Here is a 21,143-nt window from a genome sequence, read left to right as displayed (position 1 = left end):
GCGGGGCGGGAGACTACTCGCAGAGAGGGATCATGGTGTTGGAAGACGAAGTCAACGAAGGACATGGGCCAGCTGGCAAAACAGACGGCTAATGACGCGCTAATCGTGCAGCTGCGGTGCGACCGGCCCAAACTTGGGCCAGCGCACCGGCGCCTATCAGTGCCCTTTTTGCAAACGTCATCTGGATGATTTGTTGCAGTGGCAAAAAAGAAAAGAAAAAAAGAGCTCGGACTCCACTCGCTAGGGTCGCTACTCGCTACGCATATCACCGGAGGCGCGTGTCCACCTCAAAAGCGGCGGCAGCAGCCAGTCCCGCGCGATCCGGCCGTCCATCGTGATCTCGACGGGTATAAAGCAACCCACATCTTCCAATCCACCTGTCCCTCTTACCCAACGACCACTTCTCCCTTCCGGTCTCCTCGCCGCCCTCACCGCCATGTCCACCGCCACCGGCGCAGCCGCCTCGAACTCCCTCTCCCCCACCACCAGCCGGCGATCATCGCCATCTTCCAGGATCCTGACGACCCCTCGCGGATCTCTTTCTTGCAGACTACTATCCTCTTCCCCATCGCAATCTCCCCTCGGCCCGGTCTCTGCCATGGCCTCCCCGGGCGCTGCTGGCGAGGCGGCTTCCAGGAAGAAGCTTCTCATATTCGACGCCGAGAAGGACCTGGCGGCGTCTCTGGCCGAGCACGCGGCGGGACTGTCGGAGAAGTTCGCCGCCGAGAGGAGCGCTTTCACAGTCGTGCTTTCCGGCGGCTCTCTCATCAAAGCTCTGAGGTTCTTGGACCTCCTCGAGAATGAACACCGCACATTTCTTGCTTGGCTCTCGCGGGATTATGGGCCGGGAAGAGGTCTAATTTTTTTTTTTTTTTTTGGTATCACAGGAAACTGGCTGAGCCGCCGTACCTGGAGGCGGTGGACTGGAGCAGATGGCACGTTTTCTGGGCGGACGAGAGGGTGGTTCCCAAGGACCACGCGGATAGTAACTACAAACTTGCCATGGATGAGTTTCTCTCTAAGGTGCTCGTATGGACAATCTTTGATGAACTTACTGTTGGGTGGTTTAAAGATGGGTACAAACGGAAATGGGACTTCGATGACTATTTGAGCGGTGGCAGTAACGGGATATTCTGATGTTTTGTGTAGATTATATGCTATTATTTGCGTTCTGTTGGACTTGTCATTATTTATGGTTACGGTTCTGTTGATATGGGTTATTAACTTTATGTGATGGATAGTTTGAGAAAATGTAGAATACTAGGTTTACTAGGATTTGAACCCATTGTAAAAAAAACTAGAATTGAACCTGCACATGCACATTGTCACGTTATTGTAATTGTAGTGGTGTATTATCCTACGGTGAAAAAAATGAAGTAGAGAACTTCCGTCAGCTACTACATAATGGGGATTGTGGACATAAATTAGAGAGCTGAATTATGCCTTTAGTTGAAATCTCAGTGAATAAGCAAAGATTGTTTCCTGGGAAATAACTTTGGAGACAATGTCACATCCACTGACCATTGTCCATCTAAAAACTTTGTTATTAGCTTTCAGTAAAGCTAGGTAGGTTGCCTTTTCTCTGAAAAGTTGTTCATCTAAATTATGGAAGATTGTACTTAATTGGTTTTGTGTTAAGTTATAGTAAGAAATCTGGAGCGGTCTAGAACTGAGAATTTATAGATTTGATCACTCAGATTTATGTTTGTTCGATGGTTGATTCTATGGGGAAAGAATTGAGGTGACATGGCATTCTTATAGGTTACATTTGGCAGTTGGCTCTCATATTTAGAAGATAAGATTAGCCTTAGTGGTACACCATATAATCGAATTGAGAGAGAGAGTTGTGTGCCTGGGGTTTTCTTTGTTAGCTCAGAAAAGAATATTTGTATCAGTATGAGTATGTAGTCTGTTGGTAGAAACTAGGGTTCTACCCGGTCTAGGGCGTAGCCTGTAAGGGAAGGAGGGAGGAGGTCGGAGGAGATTGCGTGGCGGCCGGCGGCTGGGCGCCGTCCTTGCGGCTGGTGTGACCGCGGCGGACGAAAGAGGCGGCTAGGGTTTAGGTCTCCCGGCTCCCTAAGGGAAGCCGAGCAAATATTGATTGCTTCTTGCTTGATTAGATTGATACATCTCCTCTCCTTATATAGAGAGGTTTACTTGACTCCTAAGCAAACGATCCTAATACGATAAGATAATTGGGCTAAGCCCCTAATAATGATTAAGATACTTGGGCCATAACCCACTGGGCTAAGCCCCTAATATGCTGGTCATAACATCTGTTCTATACGTTTATTTTGTCAATCAAACTAAAACCACACGTCATATTTGTACAGTTGAATTCAACTTGAACTTTGCTACATGTGTTACATAAATGTTCGAATTTCATATCTGTATCATCATTATATTTGTTTGACTGTATCATCATTATATTAACATCATGCATTCTAGTTATATGCCATCAATAAGAAATCTTCTCCATTGACAGGATTGTACTCACATTTGTACTCACATTTTTCTTTCTGTATGTCAAATATAGGTGCCGGTTCCTGCTAACCAAGTTTACGCCATGAATGATGCACTGTCGGTTGAGGGAGCTGCGGATGACTATGAAAATTGTTTAAAGCAACTCATCAAGAATGGTGTGATTGCGGTGTCACCAGTAACTGGGTTCCCAAAGTTTGACCTTATGCTTTTGGGGATGGGCCCTGATGGCCATATCGCCTCCCTCTTCCCTGGACACCCTATTGTCAACGAAAACCAGAAGTTGGTCACCTATGTCAAGGATTCTCCAAAGCCACCACCAGAGAGAATAACATTCACATTCCCTGTGATCAATTCGTCCGCACATATCGCACTTATGGTCACTGGTGCTGGGAAAGCTGGTGCAGTTCACAAAGCGCTTTCAGCCAATGAAAGTTCATCAGATTTGCTGCCCGTTGAGATGGTTGAGCCGCAAGACGGAGAGATGACCTGGTTCACTGACAAGCCAGCTATGTCAATGTTGTCAAGGATCTGAAGCCTGTTATGCTATAAAGTTGAAACTTCCACCTTCAGGATTCCGTTAGATCCGTGCTTGCACTGTTCATATCTATGTTGAAAAAAACGAGCTGATTTTGTAGCATATAGTAGAGCGTAAATGTGCGGCACATTACAGTTTATTCATAATATGAGTAACTAATGGCCATTTTATGGGATATATGTTCGTCGGGTATTTAGATTTGTGTTTGTAAATGGTATTCAGTATTTGGTACTGTTTCCATAGTCTACCCAGAATGTTCTTTGGACTAAGGTTGCCTTTATTCAACACTATTAGCGTTCTGCACTTGTCTCGGTTGCTCCACGATTGCTGTTATCCCATCTGTCCACTCCTTCCATTTCAATGAGTAAAGCGCGCATGAAATTCATTCCAATAAATAAGGTGCGTATGCTTTTTAAAATCCAACTTCGACTGTAAATTAGATCACTAATATACATTTTTTGACATAAAAATTATACTATCAAAAACTCCCTTTCAATACAAATTCAACAGTGTGATTTTTTATCACATAATATAATCCACATTTGATTGTTCTAATTTATGTTCAAAGTTGAAATTTAGAATGTGTGTGTGTCTTATTCATTTGAATGGAGGGACTGCATTTTTGGTTCTCAGTCGTACGTTCAGGCTGAACTAAGATCCACGTTCTCAGATGTAGTTCAGGTTGAACTATTTACTCAAAAAAAAAGTTCAGGTTGAACTAAGATACCTGTCATGCATTCCGCAACACATTCTACGACTAGATTATTAAGCATTTCGTGACAGCAGTTTATTTCTAAACCAAGGCAAAAGATTTGCCTCATCCAGTGATTAAGAGTTGTAGGTTCTGGTTGAACTAAGATCCCTGTGATGCATTCCGTAACACATTCTATGACTAGATGATTAGGCATTTTGTGACAACAGTTTATTTTTAAACCGCCTCATCCACTGGCTAGGCAAAAGAGAGTTTCAGTTAATTAACGAAAAACCGGGCAAAAATTGACACAAACAATTGCACGGCACACATAGAATACCTCACATGGACCTCAACAAAGAGAGCCTCATCGAGATAGCATACTTCGTCATCGTCTCCACATCTCTCCAAGCTGGCTTCATCACCATTCCTAATTCCCGAGCAAGCGACTACAACTTTATAGCAAATAATCATCGACCCTCACGTGAAGGTTTGTGCCAGAACTTTGCTAATCATGACAAGGACAACGCAACTCTAACTTTGATGGAGAGCTATGAAGGAGAACTATACAAGGCTCATGCCGTCAAAGACGACCGAACATACAACTTGTTGCCCATCATCGTTGCCAACGGTGCGCCGTTGCTGCAGCTCTGACTTTACATAGGCAATTCCACTGGCACGACGAAGGAGAGCTGACTACCACAATCATTGTTGTGACTCTGACATCACTCAACCTTTGTTTGCGGAGGTTACATTATGAGGCACCTTTCTGATTTTGCCACGATGGAGGAGGCAACTGCAGCTGCCATTTCTACACTTCTAGAGTACAACAATCCGCTTCAGATCACGTAAAAAATCTGGCACGGTGAAAATGGCAGCATTTTTAATCTAAGCAGAAGTATAAGGAATTTCATTAAATCTAATTAAATAGGGTAATCTCCTCTTTGTAGCTTACTGATGGTGCTAACTGTCGCGTCTTCTTTTCCCCTCTTTCCAAACATGAGCACATAATAAGAATGTAAATGCGTGAGTGTGTAGTAGACATGGTTTTAGAGGACCTATATCAAGATGGTGTATATACTAGGGGTGCGATGGAGAGACACCTAGATAGAAAGAGAGAATGTATGCGCATGAGAGAGAAGAGGGTCGGGCGAGGGAGCGTAAGAGACAAAGAGGAAGTCATAGAGATGGCACGTGTGTATGAGAGAGAGTGAGCGAGAGAGATGGGAAGAGAGAGAAGGAGGGATAAAGAGTCACGACGAGAAAGTGTGTGTCTATGTGAAAATAGAGCGTGAAACCTAAAGAGAGGAGGTGTGTCAGGAGATAGTGTGGCCCAACGATATGTAGCTAGTGTGTGTGGATGAGAAAGAGAGAGAGAAACAAAGATGGAGGGTCATAGTACAAATAATCCGAGAGTGAGACATACAAGATCAAAGACGATGGGGTGAGGGTTCATTCATTTATGTGAGTGAGAGAGAGAGAGAGAGAGAGAGAGAGACTCAGAGAGAAAGTTATATGCTTGGTGTGTACGAGAGAGGGAGAGATGGAGAAAACCCCAAGGGAGACAGGTCGAGCGTTTGTGTGGGAGAGATGATGTGTGGTGGGGGTATGGTCGAAATGGTGAGTCTCGTAGAGACAGGGAGGGATATCTCTTTATGAGGAAAGAGGGGAATTGGGTGCATGTGTGTGCGACAAAGAAAGGTGGAGAGAGAGGAAGAAGCCCCTAAGAGAGAGATACATGTAACGAGATACTCCTACCGAACTAGGGAAAGATCAAATGTGTATCTGAGAGAGGAGTGAGTGTGCAAAAGTGGGTGTGTGTGTGTGTAAGAGAAAGGGACAACTCATGATAAAGTAGAGACAATGTGTGTGCCTTATGGAGAGATAGCATGCCGCGTCTCCGAGAGAGAAAATGAGGTCATGAGATACACGAAGAGAATGGGTGGATTTGTGCAACAGAGAGATAGACCCCTAGCACGTGGCCAAGAGAGGTTTGGTAAGAGCAACTCTAGCAGACCCTGCATCCCGTCGGCCCGCAAAACGTGTTTGCAGTTCACACAAAACCGTTTTTGCAGGCCGACGCGGGCTGGCTCAGATGCAGACCCCCCAAACCGATCCATAAAAAAGTATATTCACGGAATATGCCTTTTTATGGGTCGGCTTCTGCGGGATCTGCTCGGGCACCACCGCGACGACCCGCAAACAGATAAACTGCAAATCTCGCATTTGATATAGGATTTCACAAACAAGTTCAAATTCAAACGACATAAACAGTTTCACGCGCAAATAGAACCCAAGTTCATTACGGCTAATGCAAAAGAGGGCCCTGCAAAATGTGTGCGCCCATGTCCGGCATCATCTTGGTCGATCTTCACTCCGCACCATCGAGTCCACCTTGAAGTTCATCAGTGCCACCGAATCCACCTCCAGCGCTTGTTCCAACCCCCGCACCGAAATCATCCACATTGCCACCATATGGAGCGGAGAAAACATCACCGGAACTGTAGCACGGACCGGCCGACGCCACCATTCTTCTCTTCAAGATTTCTCTCCTTGCCCTATCATGCCATGTTTTGGTGAGGTCGTCCATGTCATTGCGGTTCATTGACATGATCTTGTTCTCTTCGGCGAGCAACATGGACATGGATTTGTTTTCAGCGGCGCGTGCTCTTCTCTCCTCGATGGCAGCTTTGCGCAGCCCCTCTTCTTTGAGCAACAACCACTTTTCTTGCTTCTCCTTCGCCTTCTTCTCAGCCAACTCTTTCTTAATCTCCAACGACTTCAACAACATCGACTCGTTGGATTGCACCATGGCATCAATCTTCTCCCTCAAGCTCGATGCTTCTTGCTCTCTCTTCATCTTCTCCTTGATCTTCTTGTCGCCATCGGGCTTGTGCAAATTTCTTCGGCCATCATCATCCTCATATTCATCCATGTTTGTAAGTGAGCCTCTCTTTGGTGGGGATTCTTTGTCGATCAATTTCCACTTCTCGCACTTTTGGAGCAACTCCCAACAATGCTCTAGTTTGAAAAGTTTGCCTTCCGAAGCTTCCATGTCCTTGTATCTATGTTGAGCAATCTTGTCCTACACAATGTGAACAAAGTGATCCAATAATTTCCCATGATGCAATATGATGATGCACAATTTGAACAAAGGCAAAACAAACTCACATAGTCGGACTCCATAGTGCCACTTGGAGGTGCATTGCGTACTTGCTCCAAGCAAGCTGCCCAACGGCTGCACATAGGCTTGATATTCTCCCAACGCCCTTGAAGCGACCGAAATGTGCGTGGAGTCCTATTGGGATGCTTTGCCATAATGCGGAAGTATTGATCTTTGATCCTTTTCCAATATCTCTTGGATGTTTGAGAAGTACCCGTGCATGCATCAAGAGACACCGCACTCCATGCTTGAATCAAAGCTTGATCTTCCAAAATCGTGTAGTTCTTTGATCTGATGCTTTTCCTAGATTTTGCTTGCGATTGCTCAAACACTTCCGCTTCGATCTCCTCCAATTCGTCTGCACAACCATGATCATCCACGCCGTCCTCCGTTTCATTATAGTCGAATGGTTCGAAAGGGGCTTGATCAATGTCAACCGCGTTCGTGTCCAACAAGTTCACGAACTCGGTTGTTGCATTGTTCGAACCACCGCTATAGAGAACGATAACAAGTCACGCGCTATCGAGAATAATGGAGAAAAATGAAAGGGAATCGCCAAGATTGAAGACGCATACCTTCCGGCCATTTCGTCGAACACCTCGCTCGCGGGGGGAGCGGCATCGTTGAACGGCATCGCCGGAGCACCTCCTTGCGGGGGGATGGAGTGGGAGGTTGAAGAAGGTGGCTTATTTGAAGCCGGAACCTTCCTCCGCTTTACACCCGCGACCTTGTCGACCTTCTCCGCCGCCGGCCGGGATCGCGCTGCCGCGTTGGCGCCCGGAGCGCAGGCCACCGCGGCGGGGGCAGCTGGATTCTTGCCCTGCACGACCACGTTGCCCTGCCGCTTGCGGGCAGGCGCGTCGTGGGCTTGGGCGATGGCGGCGGGGACAACATGGCCGGCGACGAGATCCACCTGAGGGGAAGGGACATGCACGACCTCGACGGTGACGGGGGACGGCATGGGGTCGTCCATGGTGGCGAGGGACGGCCGGGGAGGAGGAGCCGGAGCTTGCGGAGGGGGGGGCAATGGTGGAGGAGGGTGCGGGGAGCGGGAAAGGGCGCGTGGAAATGTCCCTCCCGCCAAATCTCGCGCGGGATGGGGGTTGAGCTCGGGTCGGCCTCCCAGCCCGTGAAGATAGAGGTTGGGGGAGAAGATTTGCCGCGCCCCGCAAAAAAATTTGCGGGCCGGGGCGGGATGCGGGGTATGATCGTGCAGATTTTCTGGCCCCGGCCCGCAATTTGGCGGTTATTTTGTGGGCCGGGGCGTTTTGCGGGGTCTGCTAGAGTTTCTCTAATTAAGGGAGAGAGGTTGAGATATATGTAGGGAGAGAGATTGAGAGGGACCTGGGGAAGATCGAGAGAGACATAGGGAGAGAGAGGCCGAGAGAGACCTGGGGGAGAGATATCTAGAGAGACCCATGGGAGAGATATCATGGGCGTGTGATATAGCTAGAGTGGGTGAATGGATGTATGTGCAAGAGAGAGAGAGAGAGAGCGAGAGAGAGAGAGAGAGAGAGAGAGAGAGAGGAGAAAGACAGTGCATGAGCGAGAAATGGAGATGGAGAAAGTGGGTGTCACAAGGACAAAGAATTAGTAGGTGTGCCCAAGAGAGAAAATGTAGGCATGGACAAGGAGTGAGAGAGGGTGCATGTGTGTGACAGATATTCAGATAGATCCCTTCGAGACCGTGAGGGAACTATATGGGTGGAAGATTGAGAGAGAAAGTGTGCGTGCGAGAAAGAGACCCCAAGAGAGATCGAGATAGACGTAGGGGAGAGAAAGAGACAATGCGTGTGTTTGTGATGGAGAGTGAGAGATTGTCATACCTAGGAGAGAGAGAGTGTGTGTGTTTTCGTGTGTTTTGTGATGGAGTGAGAATAGTCATATGTAGGGAGAGTCCGGGTGTGCGTGTGTGTGAGAGAGAAAGGGGAGAGAAAGATGTAGGGGAACGTTGCATGGAAAACAAAAAAAAAATCTACGCACACGCAAGATCTATCCATGGAGATGCATAACTACGAGAGGGGGAGAGCATGTACATACCCTTGTAGATTGCGAAGCGGAAGCGTTTATCAACGCGGTTGATGTAGTCGTACAACTTCACGATCCATACCGATCAAGCACCGAACACACGGCACCTCCGCGTTCATCACACGTTCAACTCGATGACGTCCTCGCCTTCTCAATCCAGCAAGAGAGACGAAGTAGCAGATGAGTTCCGGCAGCACGACGGCGTGATGATGGTGGTGGTGAAACTTTTCCGTAGGGCTTCGCTAAGCACAACGGTTTATTGCGGAGGATGAACTAGAGGGAGAGGGGGCGTCGCACACGGCTTGGGAATCACGGTGTGTCGTGCCCCCTCCCATCCTCACATATATAGAGGTGGAGGGGGAGGGGAGGCTGCCTAGGGTGCGCCCCAAGGGGGCCGACAGCTACCCTAGGCGCCTGCCCTAGATGCGCCCCCCTTCCTGCTTAGGCGCATGGGGGAAGGAAAGGGGGGTTGGCTGCCCTAGGGTGCCCCCTTCCCTTTCTTCCTTGCGTGGAAAAAGGCAGGAGGGGGCCAGCCCCTCCTCTTTCCTTTACAAGGCCGACGACCAGGATGGGGGCGCGCCAGCCCCCTGTGGGCTGGTGTGCTCCCCTCTTCTTGGCCCGTTAGGCCCAATAACTTCCCGTGGCCTTCCGAAACCCCTTCCGGTGATCCAATAAATATCCCGTGCGTTCTGAAACTTTTTCGGAGACCAAATACTATCATCATGTATATCAATCTTTACCTCCGGACCATTTCGGAGCTCCTCGTCATGTCCGTCATCTCATCCGGGACTCCAAGAAACATTCGGTCACCAACATACATAACTCATATAGTACTATATCGTCAACGAATGTTAAGCGTGCGGACCCTGCGGGTTTGAGAATGATGTAGACATGACCGAGACACTTCTACGGTCAATAACCAATAGCGGGACCTGGATGCCCATATTGGTTCCTACATATTCAACGAAGATCTTGATACGTCCATTTTGCATCATGTTTTCCTACTGTTATTTATGATGTTTTATCCATAATAATGCTTTTTGGAGTAATTCTAATGCCTTTTCTCTCATAATATGCAAGGCATACACAAAGAGAGAGAACTCCGACAGTTGGAAATCTGGAACTGGAAAAGCTACATCAAGCTACCTATTCTACATAACTCCAAACAACCTGAAACTTCACGGAGAATTTTCATGGAATATATGAACAACATTGGAGCAAATAAGTACCAGAGGAGGCCCACCAGGTGGGCACAACCCACCTGGGCGTGCCAGGGAGCCCAGGCGCGCCCTGGTGGGTTGTGCTCACCCAGGCCCACCTCCGGTGCCCATCTTCTGGTATATAAGTCATTTTGACCTAGAAAAAATAAGGGGAGGACTTTCGGGACGGAGCTCTGCCGTCTCAAGGCGGAACTTGGGAAGGAGCACTTTTGCCCTCTGGCGGAGCGATTTTGCCGGGGAAACTTCCATCCCGGAGGGGGAAATCGTCCTCATCATCATCTCCAACAACTCTCCCATCTTGGGGAGGGCAATCTCCATCGACATCTTCAACAACACATCTCATCTCAAACCCTGGTTCATCTCTTTTGTTCAATCTTGTTACCGGAACTATAGATTGGTGCTTGTGGGTGACTAGTAGTGTTGATTACATCTTGTAGTTGATTACTATATGGTTTATTTGGTGGAAGATTATATGTTCAGATCCAATATGCTATGTAATACCCCTCTTATCATGAGCATGTATATCATTTGTGAGTAGTTACTTTTGTTCTTGAGGTCACGGGAGAAATCATGTTGCAAGTAATCATGTGAACTTGATATGTGTTCGATATTTTGATAGTATGTATGTTGTGATTCCCTTAATGGTGTCATGTGAACGTCGACTACATGGAACTTCGCCATATTTATGCCTAAGGGAATGCATTGTGGAGTAGCAATTAGATGATGGGTTGCGAGAGTGACAGAAGCTTAAACCCCAGTTTATGCGCTATTCCGTAAGGGACCGATTGGATCCAAAAGTTTAATGCTATGGTTAGAATTTATTCTTAATACTTTTCTCGTAGTTATGGATGCTTGCCGGAGGGTTAACCATAAGTAGGAGGTTTTTTCAAGTAAGAACATCACCTAAGCACCGGTCCACCCACATATCAAATTATCAAAGTAGCGAACACAAACCAAACCAACATGGTGAAAGTGACTAGATGAAAATCATGTGTACCCTCAAGAGCGCTTTGCTTATCATAAGAGACCGTTTTGGCCTGTCCTTTGCCTCAAAAGTATTGGGCTACCTTGTTGCACTTTTGCTACTATTATCATTACTTGCTCGTTACAAATTATCTTGCTATCAAACTATCCTGTTACTTACAATTTCAGCACTTACAAACATTACCTTGCTGAAAACCACTTGTCATTTCCCTCTGCTCCTTGTTGGGTTCGACACTCTTACTTATCGAAAAGAGCTACAATTTATCCCCTATACTTTTGGGTCATCAAGGCTCTTTTCTGGCACCGTTGCCGGGGAGTGAAGCGCCTTTGGTAGGTGGAATTTGGTAAGGAAACATTTATATAGTGTGCTGAAATTTATTGTCACTTGTTACTATGGAAAACAATCCTTTGAGGGGTTTGTTCAGGGTATCTGCACCTCGACCGGAACCACAATTAGCTACCCCTCAACCTACTACACCTACTGAAAATATTGAGTATGAAATTCCTTCGGGTATGATAGAACAACTGCTAGCTAATCCTTATGCAGGAGACTGAACCGAACATCCTGATATGCACTTGATATATGTAGAACAAATTTGTGGATTGTTCAAGCTTGCAGGTTTACCCGAAGATGAAGTTATGGAGAAGGTTTTTCCTTTATCTTTTAAGGGAAAAGCATTGGCATGGTATAGGCTATGCGATGATATTGGATCTTGGAATTGGAGTTCCACCAAAAAATTTATCCTATGCATCTAGTTCATCATGATCGGAATTACATATATAATTCTTGGCCTCGTGAAGGAGAAAGTATCGCTCTAGCTTGGCTTAATTCAATTTCATATTCATGCCCCAATCATGAGCTCTCAAGAGATATTATCCAGAATTTTTATGCTCGGCTTTCTCGTAATGATCAAACCATGCTTGATACTTCTTGTGCTAGTTCTTTTATGAAGAAGACTATTGAATTCCATGGGATCTTTTGGAAAGAATTAAACGCAACTCTGAATATTGAGAACTCAACGAAGGTAAAGAGTTAGGTATTAAATTTAAGTATGATTGTGTTAAATCTTTTATGAATACCGATGCTTTTGAAAAATTTAGCACTAAATATGGACTTGACTCTGAGATAGTAGCTTCCTTTTGTGAATCATTTGCTACTCATGTTGATCTCCCTAAAGAGAAGTTGTTTAAATATCACCCACCTATTAAAGAAGAAATTAAAGAACTAGTATCAGTTAAAGAAGAAACTATAATTTATAATGTTGATCTGGTTGTTCCTATTGCTTATATTGAGAAACCACCTTTCCCTGTTAGGATAAAGGAACATGCTAAAGTTTCAATTGTGGTCAACAAAAGCTATATTAGAACACCTAAACCTGATGAACAAATTAAAATAGAACCTAGTATTGCTATGGTTAAGGATCTCTTGGAAGAAAATGTAGATGGGCATGTTATTTACTTCTGCGAAGAAGCTGCTAGAATTGCCAAACCTGATAAAAAAGGATAAACATAGACCTGTGGTTGGCATGCCCGTTGTCTCAGTTAAAATAGGAGATCACTATTATCATGGTTTATGTGACATAGGTGCTAGCATGCGTGCTATTCCTTATTCCTTATATCAAGAAATTATGAATGACATAGCACCCGTAGAGATAGAAGGCATAGATGTTACTATCAAACTTGCTAATAGAGACACTATATCACCAATTGGGATTGTTAGAGATGTTGAAGTCTTGTGTGGGAAAATAAATACCCTACTGATTTTCTTGTTCTTGGTTCCCCACAAGATGACTTCTGTCCCAATATCATTGGTAGACCTTTCTTGAATACCGTTAATGCTAGAATAGACTGTGAGAAACAAACTGTCGGTGTTAGTTTTGGTGATGAGTCTCACGAGTTTAATTTTTCCAAGTTTAGTAGAAAACTTCATAAAACAGAATTGCCTAGTAAAGATGAATTAATTGGTCTTGTTTCTTTTGTTGTGCCTCCTACTGATCCACTAGAAAAATATTTGCTAGACCATGAAAATGATTTACATATGCATGAAAGAAATGAAATATATAAGATTTTCTTTGAGAAATGTCCTCTGCTTAAACACAATTTGCCTATTGAAACTCTAGGAGGTCCTCCTCCACCTAAAGATGATTCGATGTTTGAATTAAAACAATTGCCAGACACTTTGAAATATGCTTATCTTGATGAAAAGAAGATATATCCAGTTATTATTAGTGCTAACCTTTCAGAACATGAAGAAGAAAGATTATTGAATGTTCTAAGGAAGCACCAAGCTGCTATTGGGCATACTCTTGATGATTTAAAGGTCATTAGTCCCACTCTATGTCAGTACAAAATTAATATGGAACCTGATGCTAAACCCGTTGTTGATCACCAACGTCGGTTAAATCCAAAAATGAAGGAAGTGGTAAGAACGGAAATTTTAAAACTTCTGGAAGCAGGTATAATCTACCCTATAGCTGATAGTAGATGGGTAAGTCCTGTTCATTGTGTCCCTAAAAAGGGAGGTATTACTGTTGTTCCTAATGATAAGAATGAACTTATTCCACACAGAATTGTTACAGGTTATAGAATGGTAATTGATTTTAGAAAATTAAACAAAGCAACTAGAAAAGATCATTACCCTCTGCCTTTTATTGATCAAATGTTAGAAAGATTATCTAAGCACACACATTATTGCTTTCTTGATGGATACTCTAGTTTTTCACAAATACATGTTTCTCAACCTGATCAAGAAAAGACCACTTTTACTTGTCCCTTTGGAACTTATGCTTGTAGAACTTATTCTTTTGATTTATACAATGCACCTGCTACCTTTCAAAGATTGTTGAGGTTTTCATGGATGATTTCTTTGTTTATGGGAAGTCTTTTGATGTTGTTTTAAGCAATCTTGATCGAGTTTTGTAGAGATGTGAACAAACAAATCTTGTCTTGAATTGGGAGAAGTGCCACTTTATGGTTAATGATGGTATTGTCTTGGGCCATAAAATTTCCGAAAGTGGTATTGAAGTGGACAAAGCTAAGGTTGATGCAATTGAGAAAATGCCATGTCCTAAAGATATCAATGTTGGGAACGCAGTATTTCAAAAAATTTACCTACGATCACGCAAGATCTATCTAGGAGATGCATAGCAACGAGACGGGAGAGTGTGTCCACGTACCCTCATAGACTGAAAGCGGAAGCGTTTAGTAACGCGGTTGATGTAGAAGCACTCAGTCTCAGGCTTAGGTGCAGACTTGGGATTCTTCACTTGAGCAACAATTTGCTTGCCGTTCTTCTTGAAGTTCCCCTTCTTCCCTTTGCCATTTTTCTTGAAACTAGTGGTCTTGTTAACCATCAACACTTGATGCTCCTTCTTGATTTCTACCTCCGTAGCCTTTAGCATCGCGAAGAGCTCGGGAATTGTCTGATCCATCCCTTGCATATTATAGTTCATCACGAAGCTTTTGTATCTTGGTGGCAGTGATTGAAGAACTCTATCAATGACACTATCATCAGGAAGATTAACTCCCAGTTGAGTCAAGTGGTTGTGGTACCCAGACATTTTGAGTATATGTTCACTGACAGAACTATTCTCCTCCATTTTGCAGCTATAGAACTTATTGGAGACTTCATATCTCTCAGTTCGGGCGTTTGCTTGAAATATTAGCTTCAACTCCTGGAACTTCTCATATGCTCCATGACGTTCAAAACGTCTTTGAAGTCCCGATTCTAAGCCGTAAAGCATGGCACACTGAACTATCATGTAGTCATCAACTTTGCTCTGCTAGACGTTCATAACATTCGGAGTTGCTCCTGCGGCGGGTCTTGCACCTAGCGGTGCTTCCAGGACGTAATTCTTTTGTGCAGCAATGCTGATAATCATCAAGTTACGGACCCAGTCCGTGTAGTTGCTACCATCATCTCTCAACTTAGCTTTCTCTAGGAATGCATTAAAATTCAATGGAACGGTAGCACGGGCCATTGATCTACAACAACATAGACATGCAAATACTATCAGGTACTAAGTTCATGATAAATTAAAGTTCAATTAATCATATTACTTAAGAACTCCCACTTAGATAGACATCCCTCTAGTCATCTAAATGATCACATGATCCATATCAACTAAACCATGTCCGATCATCACGTGAGATGGAGTAGTTTTCAATGGTGAACATCACTATGTTGATCATATCTACTATATGATTCATGTTCGACCTTTCGGTCTCAGTGTGTCGAGGCCATATCTGCATATGCTAGGCTCGTCAAGTTTAGCCTGAGTATTCTGCACGTGCAAAACTGGCTTGCACACATTGTATGTGAATGTAGAGCTTATCACACCCGATCATCACGTGGTGTCTCGGCACGACGAACTGTAGCAATGGTGCATACTCAGGGAGAACACTTGTACCTTGAAATTTAGTGAGGGATCATCTTATAATGCCACCGCCGTACTAAGAAAAATAAGATGCATAAAGGATAAACATCACATGCAATCCAAATATGTGACATGATATGGCCATCATCATCTTATGCCTTTGATCTCCATCTCCAAAGCACCGTCACGATCTCCATCGTCACTGGCTTGACACCTTGATCTCCATTGTAGCATCGTTTTCATCTCGCCAACTATTGCTTCTACGACTATCGCTACCGCTTAGTGATAAAGTAAAGCAATTACATGGTGATTGCATTTTATACAATAAAGTGACAACAATAAGGCTCGTGCCAGTTGCCGATAACTTCTACAAAACACGATCATCTCATACAACAATTTATATCTCATCATGTCTTGACCATATCACATCACAACATGCCCTGCAAAAACAAGTTAGACGTCCTCTACTTTGTTGTTGCAAGTTTTATGTGGCTGCTATGGGCTTCTAGCAAGAACCGTTCTTACCTACGCATCAAAACCACAATGATTTTTTGTCAAGTGTGTTGTTTTAACATTCAACAAGGACCGGCCGTAGTCAAACTCGATTCAACTAAAAATGGAGGAGAATAGTACGTAAGTACGTCGGTAGAACCAATCTCATGAACGCGGTCATGTAATGTCGGTCCAGGCCGCTTCGTCCAATAACACCGCCGAATCAAAGTAATACGTTGGTGGTAAGCAGTATGACTATTATCGCCCACAACTCTTTGTGTTCTACTCGTGCATATAACATCTATGCATAGACCTGGCTCTGATACCACTATGGGGGAATGCAGTATTTCAAAAAATTTACCTACGATCAGGTAAGATCTATCTAGGAGATGCATAGCAATGAGACAGGAGAGTGTGTCCACGTACCCTCGTAGACTGAAAGTGGAAGCGTTTAGTAATGCGGTTGATGTAGTCGAACGTCTTCACGATCCAACTGATCCAAGTAGCCAACGTACGACACCTCCGTGTTCTTCACACGTTCCGCACGATGACGCCCCTCGAGCTCTTGATCCGGTTGAGGATGAGGGAGAGTTTCGTCAGCACGACGGCGTGGCGACGGTGATGATGAATTTACCGGCGCAGGGATTCGCCTAAGTACTACGATGATATGACCGAGGTGGTAAACTATGGAGGGGGCACCGCGCACGGCTAAGAGATGTCTGTTGTGCTATTGGGGTGCCCCCTGGACACGTATATAAAGGAGGGAGGGAGAGAGGAGGCCGGCCAGGTAGAGCGCGCCAAGGGGGAGTCCTACTTGGACTCCTAGTCCAAGTAGGATTCACCCCCCTTTTCCTTTTTTCCACCGAAGGGAATGGATGGAGGGGAGAAGGAGAAGGAAGGAGGGGGCCGTGCCTGCACCACTAGTCCAATTCGGTTTGGGAAGGGGGAGGCGCGCTCCACCTCATGGCCCTGCTTCCCTCTCTCCACTAAAGCCCACTAAGGCCCATTAACTTCCCCGCGGGGTTCCGATAACCTCCCGGTACTCCGGAAAAATGCCCGAACGTCTCAGAACCATTCCGATGTCCAAATGCAACCTTCCAATATATGAATATTTACCTCTCGAACATTTCGAGACTCCTTTTCATGTCCATGATCTCATCCGGGATTCCAAACAAACTTCGGTCATCAAATCACATAACTCATAATACAAATCGTCATCGAACGTTAAGCGTGCGGACCCTACGGGTTCGAGAACTATGTAGACATGACCGGGACTCATCTCTAGTCAATAACCAATAGCAGAACCTGGATGCTCATATTGGCTCCTACACATTCTATGAAAATCTTTATCGGTCAAACCGTATAACAACATACATCATTCCCTTTGTCATCGGTATGTTACTTGCCAGAGATTCGATCGTCGGTATCATCATACCTAGTTTAGTCTCGTTACCGGCAAGTCCCTTTACTCATTCCGTAATGCATCATCCTGTAACTAACTCATTAGTCACATTGCTTGCAAGGCTTATAGTGATGTGCATTACCGAGAGGGCCCAGAGATACCTCTCCGACACACGGAGTAAAAAATCCTAATCTCGATCGATTCCAGCTCAACAAACACCATTGGAAACACCTGTAGAGCATCTTTATAATCACCCAGTTACATTGTGACGTTTGATAGCACACAAGGTGTTCCTCTGGTATTCGGGAGTTGCATAATCTCATAGTCAGAGGAACATGTATAAGTCATGAAGAAAGCAATAGCAATAAAACTAAACGATCATTATGCTAAGCTAACGGATGAGTCTTGTCTCACATCATTCTCTAATGATGTGATCCTGTTCATCAAATGACAACACATGTCTATGGTCAGGAAACTTAACCATCTTTGATTAACGAGCTAGTCAAGTAGAGGCATACTAGGGACACTCTGTTTTTCTATGTATTCACACATGTACTAAGTTTCCCGTTAATACAATTCTAGCATGAATAATAATTATTTATCATGATATAAGGAAATATAAATAAAAACTTTATTATTGCCTCTAGGGCATATTTCCTTCAATCAAAGGTATTCGTAGTTTCTTAGGTCATGTTGGTTTCTATAGGAGATTTATCAAAGACTTTTCTAAAATATCTAGGCCTCTTACGAATTTTTTGCAAAAGGATGTTCCTTTTGTTTTTGATGATGATTGTTTAGAAGCCTTTGAAACACTCAAGAAAGCCTTAATTTCTGCACCTATTATTCAACCACCTGATTGGAACTTGCCTTTTGAAATTATGTGTGATGCTAGTGATTATGTGATACTTCTCCAATGTATCTATAATTTTTGATTGTTCCATGCTATTATATTATCTGTTTTGGATGTTTAATGGGCTTTAATATGCACTTTTATATTATTTTTGGGACTAATCTATTAACGAAGGCCCAGTGCAAATTGTTGTTTTTTCCCGATTTTAGTGTTTCGCAGAAAAGGAATATCAAATGGAACGAAACCTTCGCGAGGATCTTTCTTGGAACAAACGTCACCTAGGAGACTTGGAGTACAAGTCTGGAAGTCCGTGAAGCTTCCATGAGGCAGGGGGCGCACCCAGGGGGGAGGGGTGGTAGGCGCGCCCCCACCCTCGTGGGCCCCATGGAGCTCCACCGACCTACTTCTTTCGCCTATATATACTCTTATACCCTAAAAACATCCAGGAGAGCCACGAAACCACTTTTCCACCGCCGCAACCTTCTGTACCCGTGAGATCCCATCTGGGGGCCTTTTCCGGCGATCTGCCGGAGGGGGATTCGATCATGGAGGGCTTCTACATCAACACCATAGCCTCTCCGATGATGTGTGAGTAGTTTACCACAGACCTTTGGGTCCATAGTTATTAGCTAGATGTCTTCTTCTCTCTCTTTGGTTCTCAATACAAAGTTCTCCTCGATGTTCTTGGAGATCTATTCGATGTAATACTTTTTGCGGTGTGTTTTCCAAGATCTGATGAATTGTGGGTTTATGATCAAGATTATATATGAACAATATTTGATTCTTCTCAGAATTCTTATATGCATGATTTGCTATCTTTGCAAGTCTCTTCGAATTATCGGTTTAGTTTGGCCTACTAGATTGATCTTTCTTGCAATGGGAGAAGTGCTTAGCTTTGGGTTCAATCTTGCGGTGTCCTTTCCCAGTGACAGCAGGGGCAGCAAGGCACGTATTGTATTATTGCCATCGAGGATAAAAATATGGGGTTTATATCATATTGCTTGAGTATATCCCTCTACATCATGTCATCTTGCCTAATGCGTTACTCTATTCTTATGAACTTAATACTCTAGATGCATGCTGGATAGCGGTCGATGTGTGGAGTAACAGTAGTAGATGCAGAATTGTTCCAGTCTACTTGACACGGACGTGATGGCTATGTTCATGATCATGCCTAGATATTCTCATAACTATGCACTTTTTCTATCAATTGCTTGACAGTAATTTGTTCACCCACTGTAATATATGCTACCATGAGAGAAGCCACTAGTGAAATCTATGCCCCCCGGGTCTACTTTACATCATATAAGTTTCCGACCTACAATTTTAGTTTACTATTTATTTTGCAATCTTTATTTTCCAATCTATACAACAAAAATACCAAAAAATATTTATCTTATTATCATTATCAGATCTCACTTTTGCAAGTGGCCGTGAAGGGATTGACAACCCCTTTATCGCATTGGTTCCAAGGTTCTTGATTGTTTGTGTAGGTACTAGGTGACTTGCGTGTAGTCTCCTACTGGATTGATACCTTGGTTCTCAAAAACTGAGGGAAATACTTACGCTACTTTGCTGCATCACCCTTTCCTCTTCAAGGGAAAACCAATGCATGCTCAAGAGGTAGCAAGAAGGATTCCTGGCGCCGTTGTCGGAGAGAAATACGCTCAAGTAAAGACATACCAGGTACCCATCACAAACTCTTATCCCTCGAGTTACATTATTTGCCATTTGCCTCTCGTTTTCCTCCCCCCCACTTCACCCTTGCCGTTTTATTTGCCCTTTTTCGTTCGCCTCTTTTTGCTTGCCTCTTTTGGGTCCGTGTGTTAGATCGTTTATTTGCTGTCATGGCTAGTTCACCTATCATTGTTAACACTCCCGATAATGAAGTTCTTAATTTTAAAAAAAGGGAGGGAGAAAATCTAAAAGATGCTTGGTATAGAATTTGCAATGCTCAAAATAGATCTACTAAAAAGTAATCTACCTCCGTCCTTCTTCACAATTTTTACGTAGGCATCACTCCTTGGTATAGATATGTTCTTGATACCATTACCGGAGGGAATTTCTTGGGTAGCCATACTTTTGATTCTTATAATGCTATTATAGATTTGTTAGGCCCACCACCTCTTTTGGTCAATGGAACTATTTTAACTTTGGAACATGTGATGCAAAGGCTTGATATTATTGAAAATAAAATTGCCACTGTTGAGTTAATTGAAAATTTTAATAAAAATATCCACAACCAAATTTCCCAATATGGATCTAAGGTAGGAGTTACTCTGAAAAATCTTAAGGAAAAGGAACCCATAGTCAATGAGAAGATAGATCAAGATTCTACTAGAATTGATAAGCTCGAAGATATTATTACCAACTTGGGGTCCGCTTTCTCTGCTGTTAAAAATACCTCAAAATCTCCTCCTACCAAAGTTGCCAAATTTATCTATGTTCCTAAAAATAAGGGTAAATCTTCTAGTAAGAAAAATGAAGATCTCATATCAATAAGTGTTCACCCCAACCTTTTAAATATAATTAAGGAACCTTTTGCTACAAATTAATTTCTTAATTTCTTACCTAGGAGTTCGATCGTTAGCAAAAAAAGAACCTCCTAAAGGTTATAAGTGTTTAATTGAAGAATTGCATACCAAAGATGACAATACCTAGATCTATTCTTGCTTTTATGCCTAGCTAGGGGCGTTAAACAATAGCGCTTGTTGGGAGGTAACCCAATTTTATTTTTGTTCCTGTTTAGTAATAAATAAATCATCTATCCTCTGTTATGATTGTGTTTTTTATGTTTTAGTTAGTGTTTGTGCCAAGTAAAGCCTTTAGGATCATCTTGGATGATTGTTGTTTGATCTTGCTGAAAAAACAGAAAGTATGCGCTCACGAGAATAATTTTCATTTTTTACCAGAGAGCG

At 43.7% G+C, this 21,143-nt stretch overlaps 1 protein-coding gene across 1 annotated transcript; it reads left to right on the top strand.

The window, feature by feature from the left end:
• Window positions 1-280: 280 nt before the first annotated feature.
• LOC123152381 (probable 6-phosphogluconolactonase 3, chloroplastic) lies at window positions 281-3,322 on the top strand. The gene is made up of 3 exons (XM_044571942.1): window positions 281-780; window positions 888-1,023; window positions 2,537-3,322. Exons 1-3 carry the CDS (start codon window positions 437-439, stop codon window positions 3,014-3,016), a joined length of 960 nt encoding a protein of 319 aa, XP_044427877.1. The 5' UTR covers window positions 281-436; the 3' UTR covers window positions 3,017-3,322.
• Window positions 3,323-21,143: the final 17,821 nt, after the last annotated feature.

This window comes from Triticum aestivum, chromosome 7A (assembly GCF_018294505.1).
Source record: "Triticum aestivum cultivar Chinese Spring chromosome 7A, IWGSC CS RefSeq v2.1, whole genome shotgun sequence".
In the NCBI taxonomy this organism is placed as follows: domain Eukaryota; kingdom Viridiplantae; phylum Streptophyta; class Magnoliopsida; order Poales; family Poaceae; genus Triticum; species Triticum aestivum.
This window is presented reverse-complemented; position numbering and strand designations above follow the sequence as displayed.

Coding starts and splice junctions, on each gene's coding strand:
- LOC123152381 (XM_044571942.1), top strand. CDS start 437: ATGTCCACCGCCACCGGCGCAGCCGCCTCGAACTCCCTCTCCCCCACC. Junction 781..887: donor TCTCTCATCAAAGCTCTGAG/GTTCTTGGACCT, acceptor TTGGTATCACAG/GAAACTGGCTGAGCCGCCGT. Junction 1,024..2,536: donor TGGATGAGTTTCTCTCTAAG/GTGCTCGTATGG, acceptor TGTCAAATATAG/GTGCCGGTTCCTGCTAACCA.